General features: G+C 35.7%; 1 protein-coding gene across 1 annotated transcript; it reads left to right on the plus strand.

Annotated features, from left to right (window-relative positions):
• Positions 1 to 2,307: 2,307 nt before the first annotated feature.
• On the plus strand, positions 2,308 to 22,387 carry LOC118800288 (zinc finger protein RFP-like). Its single transcript, XM_036560496.1, has 8 exons — positions 2,308 to 2,947; positions 4,684 to 4,772; positions 6,297 to 6,853; positions 6,979 to 7,074; positions 20,130 to 20,363; positions 20,460 to 20,604; positions 20,740 to 20,766; positions 21,010 to 22,387. The coding sequence occupies exons 2-8, from the start codon at positions 4,694 to 4,696 to the stop codon at positions 21,558 to 21,560; spliced, it is 1,689 nt and encodes a 562-aa protein (XP_036416389.1). The 5' UTR covers positions 2,308 to 2,947; positions 4,684 to 4,693; the 3' UTR covers positions 21,561 to 22,387.
• The last annotated feature ends 1,353 nt before the right edge of the window (positions 22,388 to 23,740 follow it).

A 23,740-nucleotide genomic window follows, 5' to 3' on the forward strand; every position in this document is an offset into this window, starting at 1 on the left:
GTTTTACACACAGCAAGGCAATATGCAGCACAGTTCACAGAGACACTGTGTGAGTGCTATGAGAAAAGTTACTTTAAAAAGTGTCTTCTCAGAAATATATGTGTGTTCTTGGTCTGTATGGTTGGATGTGAGTTCAGGAGAGAACATTACAATTACCAGTAACCAACCCTATTTTTTGTGATATATTTTCATATATAGCTTCACCTGGATGGCCTCCAAAGTAAATTTTTGGTTGAAGGAGAAATTACAAAATGCTTATAAATATTCTTAGTTGACTATTTCCTTCATTTATAGTGATTATCAGTAATGATTACATCACATAAAAATGTTGGAGCAAGTATTTTTGACTGCTAATGTATTTTTACATTACACAAAAGTTTATTTTCTCCCCTTGAAAACAGTTGCTCCTGACTCCAGTGGTCTCCTGTCTGAAGATCAGTTCCTGTGTTCTTTCTGTCTGGATGTGTTCACTGATCCAGTCTCCACTCCATGTGGACACAACTTCTGCATGAAATGTAATGTTAATTGACATATATTTACATGTTGGTTAACTTGAAAATGAAAAAGCAAAGTGGGAAATTAATAGTAAATCACCAGCAGATGGCAGGATATTTGTGCAGATGTTTGGAAAAAGAAATGGCCAAAAGAGGTTTGCATTTACATTTTATTGTTTTAATTATATCTTTTTTGGCTGGATTTCCTTCCATAAGAGGAGAGATACATGGAGGGTGTTTAATACACACACACACACACACACACACACACATTTTCTAAGCCGCTTATCCATCTGGGTCACAGGGTAAGGCAAAATAGAGCCCTCAAAATATTTTTTAGATTATCCAGGATCACCATGAAACCTTGAAATTACAGTATTATAGGTCTTTAAAAAAGATTTTAAAAATCAAAGGTCAGATAAAGTCTGAAAATGTCATTTTTTATTATGAGAGGTACTGAATTCTAAGACGATGCCTGTATTATAATAATATACCAACCACAAATATTCAGCTGACAGACTGACCACTGACAAACAGCCAGAGCTGAATGGATAAAATCAAACATACAGAAGAAACATAGTGTATAATATTGTGCAATAAACGTGTACACTCACCTTCATTCCAGGGACAGGAATCAAGCACAGGTGTCTCTGTCCTTATATAGGAGCTGGATGATGTCACAGCTATCCTCTAGAGGGGGAGCAAAGCTGGAGTAAGACCTGTAGAGAGAAAAGAGAGTTAAAGCTATAGCTAACGGTGAATGTGAATATACTTACTGCTATAGAAACGAGAAATTGCCATGTAAACATTGTTGATGTTACATATGCATATTGTATTGGCTGATGGTAAGTCAGTGGTGTATTGTCACCTGCCATAAACTGTATTGGTGTGTTCCAGCCTCGATTGGGGCGGGGCTTAGACTATAAAGTGAGAATATTGGGGATACTTGTGGGAGTGAAGAAGTAGGCTCAAGGAAGACATAGTGTGTAGTCTGTATGGCCTTGTGGCCTCCAGACATATTTAGACACTGCAGATTGATGTTTAAGCTGTGAGAACAAGTGACAGCCGCACATTATCTGAGGGGTTAATGGAGTCACCTTAGGAACCAGTTTTGTTCTTAAACCTTCAACACAGTTATAAATATGTAAACATCTTTTCTGGATGATTGACACTTAATAAATGACTGAGAGCTCTTGAACTTGTGTGTGCGACATTGAAGGGGAACCCAAAGCTTCTTTTCTGCTCGTAGCCTCACACTACTGGAGACACCGTGTCCCACTGCATATGGTGATGACGGCGCACCACAACGCATTAAATCATTCAGTGGTTTTTGTGATTAATGCACCTGCAGTTCAGACACTATTTTTCCTCTTTAGAGCTCCCTGTATATAAACTCCTACTGGCTATTTCAGAACACCTTAAACCACTGAAGCTCATAGTAAAATGTTCCTGTAAGTAACAGCTCACATGTTGCAGGCAGAAGCAGTGAGGTGCTGGTCTTAAACGGTGAGTTAGACCCACACTGAATGATACATTTCTAATAACCTCGACTGTGGGACCGGCTGCGGCCACCAGAGGGAGACAGAGAGCCCTTGGTTGCTCAGGGGAAGACGATGCCAAGTCCGGCTTTTAGTCTTTTACTGTCAAGCTGTTTATCCAGGGTAAGAATAAAGACTAATCAATTTGTTATTAAAAACAAACAAACAAAAATCTTTCTCCATTATCCTCTCACTGGGACCCGCAACAGCTCCCCTTCCTTAAATGGGCCCTTCCCCTTCATTTTTGTATTAACATGCATGTGATATTAGAAACAAGGACATTAATATTAACGACAACTGCTTTCCTTCCTTTCTCATTTCCTTCCTTTCCTGCTTTTGTCACTTCCTCTCCTCAGCCCTGATCGTGTGGTGTGATCGCTCCATGGAAAGTTTCATCCAAGTGGGCTGGGTTTGCGCCCCCTGACACGGCGAGTTTAAGTTTTCTCTTCTCTTTATATTTTTAGCTTCTAGTTTCTCTTCTTCGATGTTCCTACAGCCTTCTGATGTTTTTTACCTTCGTCTTCTCCTTTTTTCCTGTGCCTCTAGTTCGCTCTGCATGTGTGACTGTCCACCATCAGTTCTGGCGCAGTTGGTAATTCTTGTCATTCTTGTGTGATGAACGAGGTTTTAATCCGGATACAGAACCCGTTACAGTATAAGAAGGAGTTTTACTTCTAAACCGTCCAGCTAAACTGCCCAGTCTGTGTTACACTGAGAACGATATCGCCATCATCTCACTGCAGTCCAGAACTTCCTAAGAAAAAGTGAAACTGAAAAACTCTGGAAGTTCACATCGAATAACAGCCTTCTTCTTCACAATAAGTGCTGATCTGAACTGCTGGATATTCAGAAACTCTGAGAAGAGTTCAAACACAGACAGTTCTGACTCTTCAAGAAAAAGACAGAAAAATAAAGGTATGTACTTCAGTGAAAGATTCATAGATCAGACGTTTAGTCAGTGTGAGCTTCATCACGGTGAACTACATGAGTAAACAAAGTCAGATAAAGACGTTTAACACTGAGAAAGTGATCAGATCAACAGCTGGAATACTGATGTTGAATATAATGTGATTATTGTCTCAAACAAGAGGAATAATATTTAATGTTCTCTGATGGAGCTTGAAGCTGAGCTGTAAAACAGGTTGAAAGGTTGTTGTGTTAACTGGTTAAAGCAGAGTGGAGCAAAAACCCTCATTCAGACAGAGCAGACAGTGAGAAACTGAATGATATCACTGAGCTGAGAGCTGTGATGATGGTCAGTATAAAGAGGAAAAGAGCTTTTACAGTCTGCAGATACAGACGGGAGTGGTGCCACACCCCCAGGGGTGGGGCAAAACATATTGTTAAAAAAAGCGTCTGGCTGAGTGAAATGCAATTAGGCCACTGACTAAAACTATCTTTCAATATAAACCTATTCAGAGGTGAGTAGTAACTAGTTACATTTACTCAAGTACATATACTGAAATATTAAATACTGAAGGATATTTACTCTCCTGAATATTTTCAAATCATGTTACTTTTACTCCTACTAAAGTGAGTAAAGGGATTTTTTAGTCATTCGTAATTAGTTACTAATTCAATTTTTTGTGTTTAATTTCAGTTTGTTTTGTTGGTGGCAATATTTGTACTGCTTTGTGATTGGTTACATCTCTGACTTTGGAGCTTTAAAATTTAGACCAAAAAATTCCAAAAACAGAAGAACGAGCTGCACGATCTTCAGTTCCTCTGATGGTAAATGCTGGACATGTAGATACTAAGAAGATCCACTGCAGTACTCAGTAACTCAGTACTTAAGTAGATTTTTAACCTGCTGCTTTCGAGTATCTACTCTTGTTGTTTTGGGGAAGGTACTTCTACGTGTCATTATTTTATACAAGTATCAATACTTTTACAGCTTCAGTAGCTGCAGCCCTTGATAGCAGAATTCATTAACCAGTATCTCTGAAGAACATCAGGCTGTTTTCATACCCAGTTCATTCTCTAAAGACCCACCACAGTTTTTTGTGATATTATATCTCTTTCAGTTAGTTTGGATGGTGAACTGCAGCGGCTAAAGTGGACTAAATTACACACGTGTGTGTTTGTTTATGAAGCAGAAGCCTCTGTTTCTCTCACCACCATGATAACAGAAACAAACGCATATCATTATTTTACTGCTTCTCTCTCGTTATTTACTGCAGCTGGCAGTGCATGAACGATTTTAGCGTCTGTAAAGTGTAACATGTTAAAGTAGCGGGTTGTGCAGGCGGTACAAAGAAAACGTGCAGTGGTAAAACGTGTTGAATTCCCACATGAATTGGCGCAGTTCCGTTGTGTGGTGCTGCCTGAATGCGGGTGGAGTATTGCTCGTCAAAACTGAACTAAAGAAAAAGCTGGACAGTCTGCACCATCCAGGGCAGGTCTGAAAGCTCCTCCCAGCTGAAATGGAGATTCTGATTGAAATTTTTAGAAAGTGCCATATTTACGTTTATTACCAGCAGATGATGTGCTACCTTAGTTTCGCTTAGAAAATCAACAAAACATGTCATTTGACCAGAGGTAATCACATTTTAGCATATGACTATATAACACTGGTTTGAGTGAGTTTAAGGCAGCAGGCAGGTGTGTTGTGTTAAATGTGTGAGCTGAGTGATGTGATTTCTTACTGACAGGTGTTAAAGGATGAGGAAGAAAATGGCTGAATCTTCATCACAACAACCAAGAGAAGAAAGAAGGAGCAGCACAGAGGAATCAGTTCACTGTAAGTTAAAACTGAAATATCTCTTTTCAAATCAAGATGACCTTGACTTTGATCTTATCTGTATCAGTGCAGTAAAATAAAAGTAAAACCAGGTTATTCATTGCAGAATGAAATACTTTTCACATTCTCAGTGTCATGTTGAGGGCTAGGTGTGTCAGTCAGACAGCACAGATTATGGCTTATATAAAGTTTATATTACACTGGCAGTCCAAAATAATTACTCAGAATCACAAACACTGAGTTACAGGGTTATTAGATATTTGATCTTGTACCTTTAAGGTTCACCTACCTTATATATCCACTGTGTGTGTAATTACAGACTGCTGTCCATTCTCAACCCCGTTAATTATTAGTCAAATTATGACCACAGGACTAGTTTGACTAGATATTATTTGGGTGGTGGGCAGTTTTGAACAGAGCATTGAAATGGTGATGGTATCTGGCATAGAAACTGCTACTGTGTATTTCTACCTTGATGGAGTACAGTTAGAGACTTTAGCCCATCTGTTGATGCATCTCTATTGTCAGTCATCCCCCAGCTCTTCATCAGTGTTCAGGTTCCACAGGGCTGCTCTTGGCTAAATATTTTTGGGTGCTGGACCACTTTCACTCTAACAGTGACAGTTTGTGTGTAAACAGGCAGTATGATTTTCAAAGGCACTGCTTTTGACTGTTGAAGCAAAACTCATTTAATATGCGTTGAATTTCAGTTGTGGAGTAATGGAGAGAATCTGGTTTTAATTAGTGCTTTGCTTAAGCTGAAAGACAGAAGGGGAAACTAGAGAGGGTTCTTAGCATACAGACCAGACACCAGACCACGTTCTACCTCACCTTCACTTTCAAGTTAAACTGTCATGTTTCAGTGGTTGAGAGAACACGACACAAAACAGAATATGTTGTGTTGAATTATGAGAGAAACACAAAATTTGCATTAGAAAAAAGTTTTATTTAGACAGCTCCTTTACATCAGTTACATTCAACAATGGTATATTACAGAATTATTACAGTATGAGCTTCTTTTAGGAGCTTCAGTATATCTTTATAATCAGTCTTTTTCTCTGAAAAAGTGGGTGAGTCTTTCCCCTTTGTTGTTTTCTTCTTCTTTTTTGTTTTTGTTTTTTTTCTGGCATTATTTGAAACATAATTTGTGTTTTTTGACATCTTCTTCTGAATTACATACAAAATTAACAACTCTTCTTACAGACTGGCTGGGCTACGAAACTGGTCTGTGGTGGTCCAGTGGTGGTCCTTTCCTAACCACTGCATCCAGGCACTGTGGATGGTGTGTGGATAGCAGTGAAGAATATGTAGAAAGCTTTTTCATTAAGAGAATTAATATTACAAAAGTTAAAAAAAGTGTTGTGGGGCAAAATGTTAATAAACAGTCTCAGCGGTCTGTTTCAGTTTTAGTGTTTATCTGTATTCATTACATTACAAAAATGTTTCAGCAATTCTTTTTGACTGTATTTATACATTAAATTGTTGAATGAATATACGTTTCTCATATTTTCCACTCATCCACAGTTGCTCCTGAACCCAGTGGTCTCCTGTCTGAAGATCAGTTCCTGTGTTCTTTCTGTCTGAATGTGTTCACTGATCCAGTCTCCACTCCATGTGGACACAACTTCTGCATGAAATGTATTAAAACATGCTGGGGTGACAGTGAGCAGTGTCACTGTCCATTCTGTAAAGAGAAATTCGTCAAAAGACCAGAACTCAAGGTCAATACAGCATTCAGAGAGGTTGTAGATCACTTCAAGAAGAAATGTGATCTGGATAAACCTGAGGTTCTTTGTGATGCCTGCATTGGAGTGAAGAAGAAAGCCCTGAAATCCTGTGTGGATTGTCGTCTCACTCTTTGTAAATCTCATTTAGAATCTCATAATAATATGCTGAAACTTAAGGAACACAAGCTGATAAGCCCATTAAAGAACCTGGAGGACTACATATGCCAGAAGCACAGGAGACCCCTGGAGTTGTTCTGTAGAGATGACCAGATGTTTGCGTGTATGATCTGCACTATGACTGACCACAAGAAGCACAACATTGTTCCTGTAGAGGAGGGGATTGAAGAAATGAAGGTGGGAGAAATGCTGATTGACTTCGACCTTAGACATCCGTTTAAAAATAAAAGAAAATGTTTGTTAAGAAAACCAAACAATTCACTGAAATATGAAAGTAAAAATCACATCTTCTCTGTTTGCAGTCACAACTGAAGAAGACACAGACAGAGGTGCAGCAGATGATCCAAGACAGACTGAAGAAGATCAAAGACATCAAACACTTAGTAGAGCTCAGAAAAGTGAGTGAGACATGACATGTTGTGATTTCCTCATTCTGCAGATTTGATTTAATTTTGTAGAATCTATTAGTTTGACATAACTCAATCTCAGGGATGGACTGGCCATCAGGAGCACTGGAACAATTCTTGATGGGCCGCTATGTGTTTGGGCTGCTGATGGAGTAAGAAAAGTAACAAACTTCATTAAAGTATTCACCCATCACATGTGCTGCATTGTCGTTTCTAATGTAGCCTGCATAAAATGAATGGAAATTACCTGGGTCAAACACTCTGGCCAAGCTATCCACACTTATATCACATGTACTGAAGTTTTAAAAGTACTAGCGCATTGCAAATGCATTCTACTCCATGGCCCCAGCTTCTAGACAAATTTTGTTTACAACAAACTAATATAGCAAAAATAATACGCTTTGAGTTCCGACATGGATTTATTTTACTTAATCTAAAAAGTGTTCACATGGTGTTTTAAATATTTTGGGTTTTGTGTTAAAATACACTGCAAAATGTCTTTTTCAGAGTAAATACATTTTTCACGTGTGACAGGTGTCCACACCAAGTTTGAAGCAGATCTAACAAGGAAATGTTTTGATAGTGTAAGGTAGCCACTTGATTTGATACTGTAATTTTGAATAAATGCATACATATTTGGGTCTGTATTACAGCTTATAAATCATCCCTCATTCCAACTTGATTATTTTCTATGATATCTGACAAATATCAACACCAAGTTTGAACTAATGCTATAATGCAAATTATTAGTTTCAGCCATTTAATGCATCCTGACTGGACACCTTATTAAGCACATCTCCTTCTATCCACACTCATTGTCCATTCAGGCCCATTTACAGTATAGGTGCACTTTATATTACAGTTACAGACTGTAGTCCACCTCTTTCTCTGCATAGAGAAAGCCCCTTTTTACCCTGTTCTTCAGTGGTCTGGATCCCCACGCGACCACCACAGAACAGGTATTATTTGGTGGTGGATCATTCTCAGCACTGCAGTGACACTGACGAGGTGGTAGTGTGTTATTGTGTTTTGTACTCTGACTTTACATCTACAAGGTGGACCAACAAAGTAGCTGTATCTAATAGAGTGGACAGTAAGTGGACACAGTGTTTTAAAAATTCCAGCAGCACCACTGTGTCTAATCCACTCAAACCAGTCCAACACACACTAACGCCACTGCCATGTCAGAGTCACTGCAGTGCTGAGAATGATCCACCACTCAAATAATACCTGCTCTGTGCTGGTCCTGTGGGGGTCACACAGCAACCCACAACACACATAATTCCCTTGCTGGTGGAGGCAAAACTAAAAGTTTTCACTGTAGATTTGCTTCAAACTTGAGTGAGCACAGATATTGTATAGAATCGAGTGGGAATGAGTTATATAAGTTGAAGTACACTAAACCTTGTTGGAGTGTATCCTTGTCAGATATAGTAGAATAATAGTTTTAATGATGGTTATATTATGAGCTTTAATAAATATATACACTCTAATGTACATGCTTATGTTTGTAATTGCAACATATATTGAGCTGTGTTAACAGTTACATCCATGTTAGAAATGAAACCATATTAATATTATTACTATTTTAATTTGTTACAAATATTTTAGCAGGAAGCTGCAAAAGTTGAAAGCTCATATTTGCGAGACATGTTTTAATTAATTATTTCATTAATTATTTATTTTTTGTAAATTACAACATGTAGTTCTGACCCCTCATTTTTCCAAACACCTGCTGCTACTGAAGAAAAAAAAAACATTTCGGAGCCGACTCTGAGCTGAGCCACTACCCAATTTGCGTCCTCTGCCCGATTTGCACCATGCGTGCACACCACCAGTCTCCCACATGGACACTGCATTTTATTTTACGATGCTGCGCAATCTGCACCACACATGCCTAGCTTTTTGCAAAATTGTATTAGCGGAATAGCTAGGATTAGCTAGGATTGTTTAATGCTAAAACCACAATATAAGCAGTGTCATTCTGTTTCCTAGTTTAATACTACCTTAAGTTTCTTTCTATGGGTGAACACAGATTAGAGCACAGGGAGATTAAAGGGGTACACACAAAACCTGCTCCATGTTAGTATTATTTTTGTTTAACATGAGAGGATGTCTGCTGCTGAATGGCTTCCTACTCCCTATATTGTCCTGCATAGGTCATGAAACTATGGATTCAACACCGAAATAGTGCACTAGACATGCTAGACAGGATGTTGTCATGTTGTCATTCATGACTGAATATAAATGGATTTTAATTTAGACGTATAATGGTTAGACTTATAATGGCTTTAATTTAGACTGTTGGGGTGTAGAAGCTGTTATATAATGATCTATGCAGTGCACATTACATAAGGAGTAAGAAGCAGTTTGAGATTGAATGTATATTTTTCTCAACTTTGTACATGCTGTTGTTAAGTAGCACCCATACAGGCTAAGAATGCTATCACACACAAGGCAAAACCGCTCAGGTAGATAATCACACCTTAAAGCTCTGTTTTCACTGATAAACAAGTAGGATTGCAGGCCAACTGAGCAGAGTGCAAAATAAACATGTAATTATTACTAAAGAATATGGCCATTTTGTTAGGGCTCAATTACAATTTTAAACTACTGAAAAATGCTTACACACGTGGTACAGATCAGGTAGTGCTGGTAAAAGTGATCATCTTTATGTATGCCTGACAGTGGTGCTCATGTGTGGCAGAGGTACTTCACTGATGTACTTAAGTAAGTTTTTGAGGTACCTAGACTTTACTTCAGTATTTCTGTCACTTTATCCTTTGTGCATTTACTCACTACACTAAAAAATCTTTACTTTTTACTTACTGCATTAAAAAACTTTACTTTTTACTCACTAAATTAAAAAACTTTACTTTTTACTCACTACATTAAAAACTTTACTTTTTACTCACTGAATAAAAAAAAAAACATTACTTTTTACTCACTACATTTTAAAAAACTTTATTTTTTGCTCACTACATTTGAAAAACTTTACCTTTTACTCACTACATTTAAAAAACTCATATTTTTACTCACTACATTTAAAAAACTTAACTTTTTACTCACTACATTTAAAAAAAACTTTACTTTTTACTCACTACATTTAAAAAACTTTACTTTTTACTCACTGCATAAAAAAACTTTACTTTTTACTCACTACATTTAAAAAAAAAACTACTTTTTACTCACTACATTTAAAAAACTTCACTTTTTACTCACTACATTAAAAAAAAAACTACTTTTTACTCAATACATTTAAAAAACTTAACTTTTTACTCACTACATTTAAAAAAAACATTACTTTTTGCTCACTACATTTAAAAACTTTACTCTTTACTCACTACATTTAAAAAAAAACTTTACTTTTTACTCACCACATTTGAAAAAAAACTTTTTACTAACTACATTTAAAAAAACATTACTTTTTACTCACTACATTTAAAAACTTTACTCTTTACTCACTACATTTAAAAAAAAACTTTACTTTTTACTCACTACATTAAAAAAAACTTTTTACTCACTACATTTAAAAAAAACATTACTTTTTACTCAGTACATTTAAAAAACTTCACTTTTTACTCACTATATTAAAAAAAACTTTACTTTTTACTCACTACATTTAAAAAACTTCACTTTTTACTCACTACATTTGAAAAAACTTTACTTTTTACTCACTACATTTAAAAAAACTTTACTTTTTACTCACTACATTTAAAAAACTTCACTTTTTACTCACTACATTTAAAAAACTTCACTTTTTACTCACTACATTTAAAAAACACTTTACTTTTTACTCACTACATTTAAAACAACTTTACTTTTTACTCACTACATTTAAAAAAAAATACTTTTTAATGACTACATTTAAAAAAACATTACTTCTTACTCACTACATTTAAAAAACTCAACTTTTTACTCACTACATTTGAAAAAACTACTTTTTACTCACTACATTTAAAAAACAACTTTTTACTCACTTCATTTAAAAAAACTTCACTTTTTACTCACTACATTTAAAAAACATTACTTTTTACTCACTACATTTAAAACAACTTTACTTTTTACTCAATACATTTAAAAAACATTACTTTTTGCTCACTACATTTGAAAAACTTTACCTTTTACTCACTACATTTAAAAAACTTCACTTTTTACTCACTACATTTAAAAAAACATTACTTTTTACTCACTACATTTAAAAACTTTACTCTTTACTCACTACATTTAAAAAAAAACTTTACTTTTTACTCACTACATTTAAAAAAAACATTACTTTTTACTCACTACATTTTAAAAAACTTTACTTTTTACTCACTACATTTAAAAAAATACTTTTTAATGACTACATTTAAAAAAACATTACTTCTTACTCACTACATTTAAAAAACTCAACTTTTTACTCACTACATTTGAAAAAACTACTTTTTACTCACTACATTTAAAAAACAACTTTTTACTCACTTCATTTAAAAAACTTCACTTTTACTCACTACATTTAAAAAACATTACTTTTTACTCACTACATTTAAAACAACTTTACTTTTTACTCAATACATTTAAAAAACATTACTTTTTGCTCACTACATTTAAAAAAAACTTTACTTTTTACTCACTACATTTAAAAAAAACTTTACTTTTGACTTACTACATTTAAAAAACAACTTTTTACTCACTACATAAAAAAATTTACTTTTGACTCACTACATTTAAAAAACAACTTCACTTTTTACTCACTACATTTAAAAAAGCATTACTTCTTACTCACTACATTTAAAAAACTCAACTTTTTACTCACTACATTTAAAAAAAAACTACTTTTTACTCACTACATTTAAAAAACTACTTTTTCCTCACTACGTTTAAAAAAACTTTACTTTTTACTCAATACATTTAAAAAACATTACTTTTTACTCACTACGTTTAAAACAACTTTACTTTTTACTCAATACATTTAAAAAACATTACTTTTTGCTCACTACATTTAAAAAACTTCACTTTTTGCTCACTACATTTAAAAAAACATTACTTTTTACTCACTACATTTAAAAACTTACTCTTTACTCACTACATTTAAAAAAAACTTTACTTTTTACTCACTACATTTAAAAAAACATTACTTTTTACTCACTACATTTTAAAAAACTTCACTTTTTACTCACTACATTTAAAAAACTTTACTTTTTACTCACTGCATAAAACAACCTCACTTTTTACTCACTACATTTAAAAAACTTTACTTTTTACTCACTACATTTAAAAAAAACTACTTTTTACTCACTACATTTAAAAAAACATTACTTTTTACTCACTACATTTAAAAAAAACTTAACTTTTTACTCACTACATTTAAAAAAACATTACTTTTTGCTCACTACATTTAAAAAACTTTACTCTTTACTCACTACATTTAAAAAAAACTTTACTTTTTACTCACTACATTTGAAAAAAAACTTTTTACTAACTACATTTAAAAAAACTTTACTTTTTACTCACTGCATAAAACAACCTCACTTTTTACTCACTACATTTAAAAAACTTTACTTTTTACTCACTACATTTAAAAAAAACTACTTTTTACTCACTACATTTAAAAAACATTACTTTTTACTCAATACATTTAAAAAACTTAACTTTTTACTCACTACATTTAAAAAAAACATTACTTTTTGCTCACTACATTTAAAAACTTTACTCTTTACTCACTACATTTAAAAAAAACTTTACTTTTTACTCACTACATTGAAAAAAACTTTTACTAACTACATTTAAAAAACTTTACTTTTTACTCACTGCATAAAACAACCTCACTTTTTACTCACTACATTTAAAAAAACTTTACTTTTTACTCACTACATTAAAAAAAACTACTTTTTACTCACTACATTTAAAAAAACATTACTTTTTACTCACTACATTTAAAAAAACTTAACTTTTTACTCACTACATTTAAAAAAACATTACTTTTTGCTCACTACATTTAAAAAACTTTACTCTTTACTCACTACATTAAAAAAACTTACTTTTACTCACTACATTTAAAAAAAACTTTTTACTAACTACATTTAAAAAAACATTACTTTTTACTCACTACATTTAAAAAAAACTTTACTTTTTACTCACTACATTTGAAAAAACTTTACTTTTTACTCACTACATTTAAAAAACTTCACTTTTTACTCACTACATTTAAAAACACTTTACTTTTTACTCACTACATTTAAAACAACTTTACTTTTTACTCACTACATTTAAAAAAAATACTTTTTAATGACTATATTTAAAAAAACATTACTTTTTACTCACTACATTTAAAAAAACTACTTTACTCACTACATTTAAAAAACAACTTTTTACTCACTTCATTAAAAGAACTTCACTTTTTAACTCACTACATTTAAAAAACATTACTTTTTACTCACTACGTTTAAAACAACTTTACTTTTTACTCAATACATTTAAAAAACATTACTTTTTGCTCACTACATTTAAAAAAAAACTTTACTTTTTACTCACTACATTTAAAAAACTTTACTTTTGACCCACTACATTTAAAAAACAACTTTTTACTCACTACATAAAAAAATTTACTTTTGACTCACTACATTTAAAAAACAACTTCACTTTTTACTCACTACATTTAAAAAACTACTTTTTCCTCACTACGTTTAAAACAACTTTACTTTTTGCTCACTACATTTAAAAAAAACTTTACTTTTTACTCACTACATTTAAAAAAAACTTTACTTTTGACTCACTACATTTAAAAAACAACTTTTTACTCACTACATAAAAAAATTACTTTTTACTCACTACATTTAAAAAACAACTTCACTTTTTACTCACTACATTTAAAAAAAGCTTTACTTTTTACTCACTACATTTAAAAAAAACTTTACTTTTGACTCACTACATTTAAAAAACAACTTTTTACTCACTACATTTAAAAAAACATTACTTTTTACTCACTACATTTAAAAAAACTTTTTACTCACTACATTTTAAAAATTACTTTTTACTCACTACATTTAAAAAAAACTTTACTTCTTACTCACTATATTTAAAATACTTTACTTTTTACTCACTATATTTAAAAAAACTTTTTACTCACTACATTTTAAAAAATTACTTTTTACTCACTACATTAAAAAAAAAACTTTACTTTTTACTCACTACATTTAAAATACTTTACTTTTTACTCACTACATAATATATGGAATATGTGGTGTGATGACTGCACTGCTCTTAGGAATAGTCTATAGCCTGATGTAATGACAATGCAGAACATTAGCACGTTGTGTGTGTGTGTGTGTGTGTGTGTGTAGTGAGGGCTGGTTTTCATCATGTTACTCCCAGTCTGAAAACCACTCCAGGCCTGGCCTTATCTTAAAGGAATTACTTGATCTGGTGTTCAGTATTGACTGCTAAAATAAAAATCGACATTTTTTTTTTCTTAGTAGAGATTCCATCAATTTCCATCTCAAGTTCTTGAAAAGCAAATCAAACATACATGTGTTTGGGTGCTCTGGACGAGTGGATTTTTGTGGATGAGGCATGCAGCTCTAGTATAAACAGTTATGTACACTCACTTTAATGGATATGTACCTCCAACCCTCGATAAAAAGATATCCTGTTTAAAAAACTTGATTAGAGATGACTTTTAAAAAAATACTTGTACTTTTTTACTGTAAGTACAAAAAAAGTTGGGATGCTAAAAACAAAATGCAATGATGTGCAAAATTGTATTGTTTTTTGAAAAATAAATGCTCATTTTGAATTTGATGTCAACAACACATTCCAAAAAAGTTGGGACAGTGGCATTTTTACCACTGTGTTTCATCACCTCTTCTTTTAACAACACTCTGTAAGTGTTTGGGAACTGAGGAGACCAATTACTGTTCAGCTGCTCAACAGTTCAGGGTCTCCTTTGTTGTAATCATTCATTTAATAATGTGCCAAATGTTTTCAGTGAAGACAGATCTGGACTGCAGGCAGGCTAGTTTAGTGTCCGGACTCTTTTAATACGGAGCAATGCTGTGGTAATACATGCAGAATGTGGTTTGTCACTGTCTTGCTGAAATAATCAAGGCATTCCTTTAAAAACACATCATCTGGATGGCAGTGTATTGCCAAAACATGTATATATCGTTCAGCATTAATGGTGCCTTCACAGATGTGCATGTCACCCATGCAATGTGCACTATTGCACACCTATACTATCATGAATACTGCTTTTGAAGTGTGCATTGATAACAAGCTGAATGGTCTTTAGCCTGGAGGACACAGTGTCCATGATTTACAAAAAGTAATTCAAATGTTGATTTGTCGGACCACAGGACACTTTTCCATTTCCCCATTTTAAATGAGCTCAGGCCCAGAGAAGGCGACAGCATTCCTGGACCCTATTTTATATATATATAATATATATATATATATTATATATATATATAATTTATATATACTTTTATCTCAGGATAGATCATATTGCATATTTTTGTATATTTCTAGCTGTATATATGCCTGTGGATAGGTTGTTTGTATATATTCCTGCCTGTTTGTAATAAGCGAGATAGATTCATTTATAGTTGACAATTTTTGCTGAGCCTGTACATTCTCCTTTTTATATTGTACCACCCTTATTATAACTGTGCTGTGTTGTGTGACTGCTACTGGCTGATAAATTCCTTTGGGATCAATAAACTATCTATCTATCTATCTATCTATCTATCTACACTATATTGCCAAAAGTATTCGCTCGTCTGCCTTCACACGCATATGAACTTGAGTGACATCCCATTCTTAATCCATAGGGTTCAATACACTGTCAGCCCACCCTTTGCAGCTATAACAGCTTCAACTCTTCTGGAAAGGCTTTCCACAAGGTTTAGGAGTGTGTTTATGGGAATTTTTGACCATTCCTTCAGAAGCGCATTTATGAGGTCAGACACTGATGTTGGAACGAGAAGCCCTGGCTCGCAGTCTCCGCTCTAATTCATCCCAAAGGTGTCAAATTCTTCCACACCAGACTTGCTCATCCATGTCTTTATGGCCCTTGCTTTGTACACTGGTGCGCAGTCATGTTGGAAGGGGCCATCCCCAAACTGTTCCCACAAAGTTGGGAGCATGAAATTGTCCAAAATCTCTTGTTCTGCTGAAGCATTAAGAGTTCCTTTCACTGGAACTAAGGGGCCGCGCCCAACTCCTGAAAAGCAACCCCACACCATAATCCCTCCTCCACCAAACTTTACGCTTGGCACAATACAGTCAGACAAGTACCGTTCTCCTGGCAACCACCAAACCCAGACTTGTCCATCAGATTGCCAGATGGAGAAGCGTAATTCATCACTCCAGAGAACACGTCTCCACTGCTCTAGAGTCCAGTGGCGGCACTTTACACCACTGCATTCGAGGCTTTGCATTGTGCTTGGTGAAGTAAGGCTTGGATGCAACTGCCCGGCCATGGAAACCCATTCCATGAAGCTCTCTACGTTGTTCTTGAGCTAATCTGAAGGCCACCTGAACTTTGGAGGTCTGTAGCAATTGACTTTGCAGAAAGTTGGCGACCTCTGTGCACTATGCGCCTCAGCATCCGCTGACCCCGCTCTGTCATTTTACGTGGCCTACCACTGCGTGGCTGAGTTGCTGTCATTCCCAATCACTTCCACTTGTTTGACTGTGGAATATTTAGTAGCGAGGAAATTTCATGACTGGACTTGTTGCACAGGTGACATCCCATCAATGTACCACGCTGGAATTCACTGAGCTCCTGAGAGTGACCCATTCTTTCATAAATGTTTGTAGAAGCAGTCTGCATGCCTAGGTGCTTGGCTTTACACACCTGTGGCCATGGTAGTGATTGGAACACCTGAATTCAATGATTTGGATGGGTGAGTGAATACTTTTGGCAATATAGTGTATCTATATATGGTTTTGTCTTTGTGTGTTGGAGTTTTAACTAGCATTTGTGGATGCAGCAACAAACTGTTTTCACAGACAGTGGTTTTCAGAAGTGTTTCTGAGCCCATGCAGTGATTTCCACAACAGAGTCATGCCTGTTTTTAATGCAATGCCTTCTGAGGGCCCAAAGATCATGGCCAGCAAATACTGGTTTTCAGCCTTGTCCCTTTCATAAAGAGATTTCTCCAGATTCCGTGAATCTTTTAATGATATTATGTACCGTAGAAGATGAAAAGTAAAAGTCCTTTGCTATTTCACATTGAGAAATGTTATTCTTGAATTATTCCACTATTTGCTCGCAAAGTCTTTCACAGAGTGGTGAACACCTCGTCATCTTTAATTCTGAAAGACTCTGCCTCTCTGGAATGCTCTTTTGTACCCAATCATGTTACTGACCTGATCAACCAACAGGTGTTTTTTAGTATTACACAACTATACCAGCCTTTTGTTCCCCCCATCCCAACTTTTTTGGAATGTGTTATTGGCATCAAATTCAAAATGGACATATATTTTTCAAAAAACAATAAAATTTCTCAGTTTCAACATTTGATTTGTTGTCTTTGTACTATTTTTAATTAAATATAGGGTTTAAATGATCTGCACATCATTGTATTTTGTTTTTATTTACATTTTGCACAGTGTCCCAACTTTTTTGGAAATTGGTTTGTACATTTTTAAGCACTTTTACTTGAGTATTGTTTTACGAGATTACAGGTACTTTTACTTAAGTAAGGCATTTGTGTACTTCTGCCACCTCTGATATGTGGTTCAAATCGGGCAGGGGATGCAGATCAGGATCTAAATGAATGTGTGGTGAGGAGAATTGTCACTCAGTATGTCTTCAGGGTTTTATCAAATGCTAGAGAGCGCACCTGAGCGAGTCCAAAATAAATGGTCTTCCATGAAGTTTTTATGCAAAATCATAGTTTGTAAATGTTTAATCATTTTTACATGGAAGAATGCACTCATTTTCTAGATACAGAACAACATATTTCAGCACTGATGTTATATTTTAAAGCACTTTTGAGTGCTCCGTTCACCCCCATTAACTGAGGACTCAGTGGCACTCTTTAGCATTTTGCATTCATGTTTTTTAACACCACAGCTGCAGGAGCACTAGTGAGATCACGTATTGATGTTGGATGATTAGTTCTGGATCACAAATACCACTCCAACTCATTCCAAAGGTTTTGGTTGGTGCTCCATTACTCTACAGAATGCAGTTCCACTGCTCCACAGCCCAATGACGGGGGCGTCATACTCCTCTAGCCTACGCTTAGCATTGGACACGTTGACCTGTTTTATTGTCAGTGCTTTTCTTTGGCAACCTTGAAATATTACATGGACACTTGAAACCTTAAGCATTTAAATGTCCCCAGGTGCTTGGGCTTTTAAATCTACCCGTCTGCTTGAACTAGACACCTGGCATTCTCTTTTTGCTGCAAGTTTATTAAGACAGGCTCAATTTCCGAGCTGACGTTAAATGTTTATGTTGGTTAAACTGCAGCTGAAATAAATTTTGGTGATATGACTGGTGTGGAATTGTGCAGAATTGTGTAAAATTGAGGTGTAACCGCTGTCTTATAGACAGGTGTTGGGGTAGGAGAGTCAGAGCACATTACATTGCAGTGCATGCTGAGGACTGTAGTGCAGCACATTGTGAAATTGTGAAACGGGCTAATATCGATAGAAAATAAAAATACTTTTGCGGGCCGGATAGGATTGTGTGGCGGGCTTGATCTGGCCCGTGGGCCTTGTGTTTGACACGTGGGCTTTAAACTCTCTGATCTGACTCACTGATAAGAATGCATGTCATGCTACGCTACCGTAATACTGTTAAAATACAACTATAAGGCTCAAAGTTTGCGGAATCCTGCTCATCTATTATTTCTTCCAAAAACAAGAGTATTAAAAAGGAGTTTGTCCCCCTCAGCTGCAGCAACTGTTTCTACTTGTCGGGGGAGGCTTTACACTAAAATGTTGGAATATTGCTGTGAGGATTTGATTGCATTCAGCAGCAGGAGCACTAGTGAAATCGGGTACTAATGTTGGGTGATCAGTTCTGGATCACAAATGCCACTCCAAGTCATCTCAGAGGTATTGGTTGGTGCTCCATCACTCTAGAGAACGCAGTTCCACTGCTTCACAGCCCAGTGCTTCATACCCCTCTAGCTTACGCTTGGAATTGGACAAAGTGATCTGTTCTGTTGTCAGTGCTTTTCTATGGAGACTATACAAGCTGTGTGTGCATTTAAACTCCTGTGTTAGCAGTGAGTGCACCTTAAGGTAGCTGAATTCACTAATATGAAGGGGTGTCCACAAACTTTTGGACATATAATGTAGCACACGTGATTAAGAGACTATTATTGGTCCCATAATTGGGACATTTCACCTCCCACACCACATACACACTGATGAAAACACAGAGCACACTTGCCCGGAGCGGTGGGCAGCCCTATCCATGGCACCCAGAGAGCAGTTGGTGGTTAGGTGCCTTGCTCGAGGACACTTCAGCCATGTACTGTCTGCTCAGGAATTCGAGCCGGCGACCTTCTGGTCACAAGGCTGGTTCCCTAACCTCCAGCCCATGATTGCCCCTGATTTATGTGCTGAAAGTCTGACCACACACTATCGGCCAATCACCCCTTGACAAAGGTAAATGAAAACAATTGGGAAAGGTAATCTATCAAGCTGGAGAAAGTGAGAGATGGACAAAGTGTTATTAAGTGTTAAAGGGGGTACTTAATAAAAATAGAAGTCTACTAAGATGCATGAAATTACATGATTTGGTAAATATCAGAGGAAGGAACTGCAGGACTAAAGTGCAGAAGGGTTCAGAGACTGTAAGACCTTTGCTTAGCTAACTACGTAAGTTCCTTTAGTCTAATTATAAACTCTACACATGGCTTTCTCAGTGTTCATGTAATATAACACTGGGTAATTAGCTAGCTAGCTAACTCCAGTTCTCAACCAAGCTACAGCTTCTTTTACATTCACACTCATGTTTTTAAGAGGTATTAAACAAGGTTTATTGTCATTGCTGTAATAGTGGCCATTAAGTATTATTTGTTTCATTCTTCTTTCTTTAGAGAAACACAAAGAAAGCGAAAGCAGACATCATTATAGTCTTCACTGCTCTGATGTGCTCCATTGAGAGAAGCCAGGCTGAGCTGCTTAAGGTGATGGAGGAGAAGCAGAAAGCAGCAGAGATGCAGGCTGAAGACCTCATTGAAGAGCTGGAGCAGGAAATTACTGAGCTAAAGTGGAGAGACACTGAGCTGGAGCAGCTCTCCCACACTGAGGACCACCTCCACCTCCTACAGGTCAGTGTCCCTCTATCTGCTCAATGACAATGCAGCACATCACACAGCAACACTGCCCATGCTGAGGGATTTCTCCTCTCTCCTGCTGGACTGTAGATTTACCCATCACTGTGCCGACCTCCACACACCAAGAACTGGACTGACATGAGTATTGACCCTATTATTGATCTGAGTGTAGACATTGTGAGGAACGTTCTGTCTCAACTTCAGAAGAGTCTGAATGAGATGATCATAGAATCAGGTGAGAAATGTTGATATTGTACATGTAGCAAAAGGAATTATTTGTCAAATGTTGTATGAGAAGAAAATTATCAATTGCAATTTATTAAAGTCCAAAATGAGTAAATGTTTATTTTCTTGTAATTAATCTCAACAGAACTGAAGAGGATTCAGCAGTATGCAGGTACAGTGCAGCGTCTGAATTTTTTTCTCTCGCTTTATTATTTTAAATGCTTTTAAGTTTTATTATTTTAAAACCATCATCAAACCACTGGTTCCAAAACCATATAATGTTACTCATATTTTACTGTTAAACTTATTTTGTTGTTCCAAAAACAGTTTTCAAATTTTTCTGAGTGTGATTCACTGGATGATGAATTCATTTATTATCTGTATATTAATATCAAACACTGTGTGTTTCTCTCAGTGGATGTGACTCTGGATGCTGATACAGCTCAAATATATCTCATCCTGTCTGATGGTGGAAAACAAGTAACACACGGAGACACTAAACAGAATCTTCCTGACAATCCAAAAAGATTTGATAGATGCTCGTGTGTCCTGGGAAAGGAGGGATTCTCCTCTGGGAGATTTTACTATGAGGTGCAGGTCAGGGGGAAGACTGACTGGGATTTAGGAGTGGCCAGAAAGTCCATTAACAGGAAGGGTAAAAATGTTACACTGACCCCACAGAATGGATTCTGGACAGTGGTTCTGAGGAATGGGAATGAGTATTTGGCTTGTGCTGGTCCTTTAGTTCTCCTCTCCCTGAGGAAGAGGCCCCAGAAGGTGGGGGTGTTTGTGGATTATGAGGAGGGTCTGGTCTCCTTTTATGATGTGGAGTCCAGATCTCATATCTACTCTTTCACCAGTCAATATTTTACTGAGAAACTCTATCCATACTTCAGTCCCTGTAATAATGATGGAGGTAAAAACTCAGCTCCACTGATCATCTCACCTGTATCAAAGACTAAATAAACTTTCAGTCATAACTACAATAGGAACGCTACAACAAAACAGATTTAATGTTTTCTGATGCATTATGGGAGAAAAGTGTATAAGTGGTCATACTATTTACTTACAGCACACATACTATATTATAAAATAACAGTATTTTTACAGTTACTGTATTACTGAATATATTTAATTACTGTATTTATAATTTTTTTCTTCACCCTGTATTTTGAATATGCAATCTTGACAACCTACATCTTGCTACATTATCTAGTACAGTATATAATGATATACGCAAACAACACAATTTCAGATAGCAGAAAATTGATCATTCATTCATGCTGTTACATATACTGTCACTGAGTGTAGGATCAGGATCAAAAGTCGGCATATTTTCTTTATTGTCTGACTAAAGATTTTCTCAGATAAGGAAATTGAATAAAAGTCGCCAAATAGGGAATTTCTTCATCATGATGTACACAGTCATTCAGAGTGGTTTGGTGAAATGCTCTGTTGCAATACTCTGTTCTGGAGAATCTTATTGACTGAGAACCATTTACAATGGTGGTGATAGGAACCAGGCATCTTAAGTGTTTAAAGCCTTTAAAAGCAACATAACAGAACATTATAAATTAAAATGGTTACAAATACACTGCCTGATGCCTGAGACACTGTTTGATGATGAGAGTATAAAAAATGTTTGTATTTAAGTGTATTCAAATGTGTTGAAAGTATTTTGTAATAGCAAATGTATGTATTATGCTAAACTATATTAATTGCTACGACCCCATAGTTTGTCCAGGGCACTGTGGGGTACAGTAATATGTGGCATTAAAAGACTGAACTGGTGAGTCTGGCTCTATATTGTCTTCCACAGGCAGGGCTGTGTGGGCCCTGTTCTTTTTTATTTTTATTTATTTTTTTTTTTTGCAGTTCTTTCAAAACGGCTCTGTTTTTGTTTCTGTTAGAATCCACACTGCTGCATTTTGTGTGAGTTGTAGAGGATGAATTGTTTTCTTAGTGAGTTCAATAAAAAGAGCAACTCTGTAACAAATGCATGAACAAGTTTCTCTGCGTCACTCTGAGATAGAAAAGGACAAACTTTAGAAATATTTCTCAAATAATAAAAAGCTACTTTTTTATTTACATGCAGGATAAAACATAATAATCTAAGATAACATCCAGGTTTCATGCTTAAGCTTTAGTATGACACTGAAGGGCCAAACTTCTCTCAAAGCCACTTTCTTTGGATTTTGGTACCAAGAATCAGTATTTCACTTTTTTGTGATTTAGTTGTAGAGAATTTTGTGACATCCACTGAGAAATATCTGACACACAGCTAATGAGCCTGTCAGTTGATTCTTTACCTAGAGGTAACGTACAAAGAAAACAGCAACTTAAAACTAAATCCCTAAAACTACACCTTGTGGGACAAAAATATCAATTTTATTTTGATTTCCCAGTGAAACCAAAACTGTCTATTCATTAAATATGACTTAAACGATTCTAAATATGACCTAAACCATCTGTGCCGAAGAAGCCTAACCAGTTGTGACAATGAGTAGGGAGTAGTTGGGATGCAGGTTTTTAAGGCATTCAAAACACAAACAGCCTCGGCCAAATCCTTCAGGACGGCATCACTTCCACACAATCCAATTCTCAACACCGAAATACTAAAGCTACAGATCAAAACAAGACCTCACACTCAAAGAAGAAATAATCTGTAGCCTGGAGTCTGTTTGGCCTTGTGTCCTCCAGACATATTTAGATGATACAGACAGAGGTTTAAGCTGTGAGAACGAGCGACAGTCGCACATTAGCTGAGGGGTTAATGGAGTCACCTTATGAACCAGTTTTATTCTTAAACCTTCAACACAGTTATAAATATGTAAACATCTTTTCTGGATGATTGACACTTAATAAATGACTGAGAGCTCTTGAACTTGTGTGTGCGACATTGAAGGGGAACCCAAAGCTTCTTTTCTGCTCGTAGCCTCACACTACTGGAGACACCGTGTCCCACTGCATATGGTGATGACGGCGCACCACAACGCATTAAATCATTCAGTGGTTTTTGTGATTAATGCACCTGCAGTTCAGACACTATTTTTCCTCTTTAGAGCTCCCTGTATATAAACTCCTACTGGCTATTTCAGAACACCTTAAACCACTGAAGCTCATAGTAAAATGTTCCTGTAAGTAAC

This window comes from Colossoma macropomum, unplaced genomic scaffold, assembly GCF_904425465.1.
Source record: "Colossoma macropomum unplaced genomic scaffold, Colossoma_macropomum, whole genome shotgun sequence".
NCBI classification, from domain to species: domain Eukaryota; kingdom Metazoa; phylum Chordata; class Actinopteri; order Characiformes; family Serrasalmidae; genus Colossoma; species Colossoma macropomum.

Coding starts and splice junctions, on each gene's coding strand:
- LOC118800288 (XM_036560496.1), top strand. CDS start 4,694: ATGAGGAAGAAAATGGCTGAATCTTCATCACAACAACCAAGAGAAGAA. Junction 6,854..6,978: donor AGGGGATTGAAGAAATGAAG/GTGGGAGAAATG, acceptor CTCTGTTTGCAG/TCACAACTGAAGAAGACACA. Junction 7,075..20,129: donor ACTTAGTAGAGCTCAGAAAA/GTGAGTGAGACA, acceptor TTCTTTCTTTAG/AGAAACACAAAGAAAGCGAA.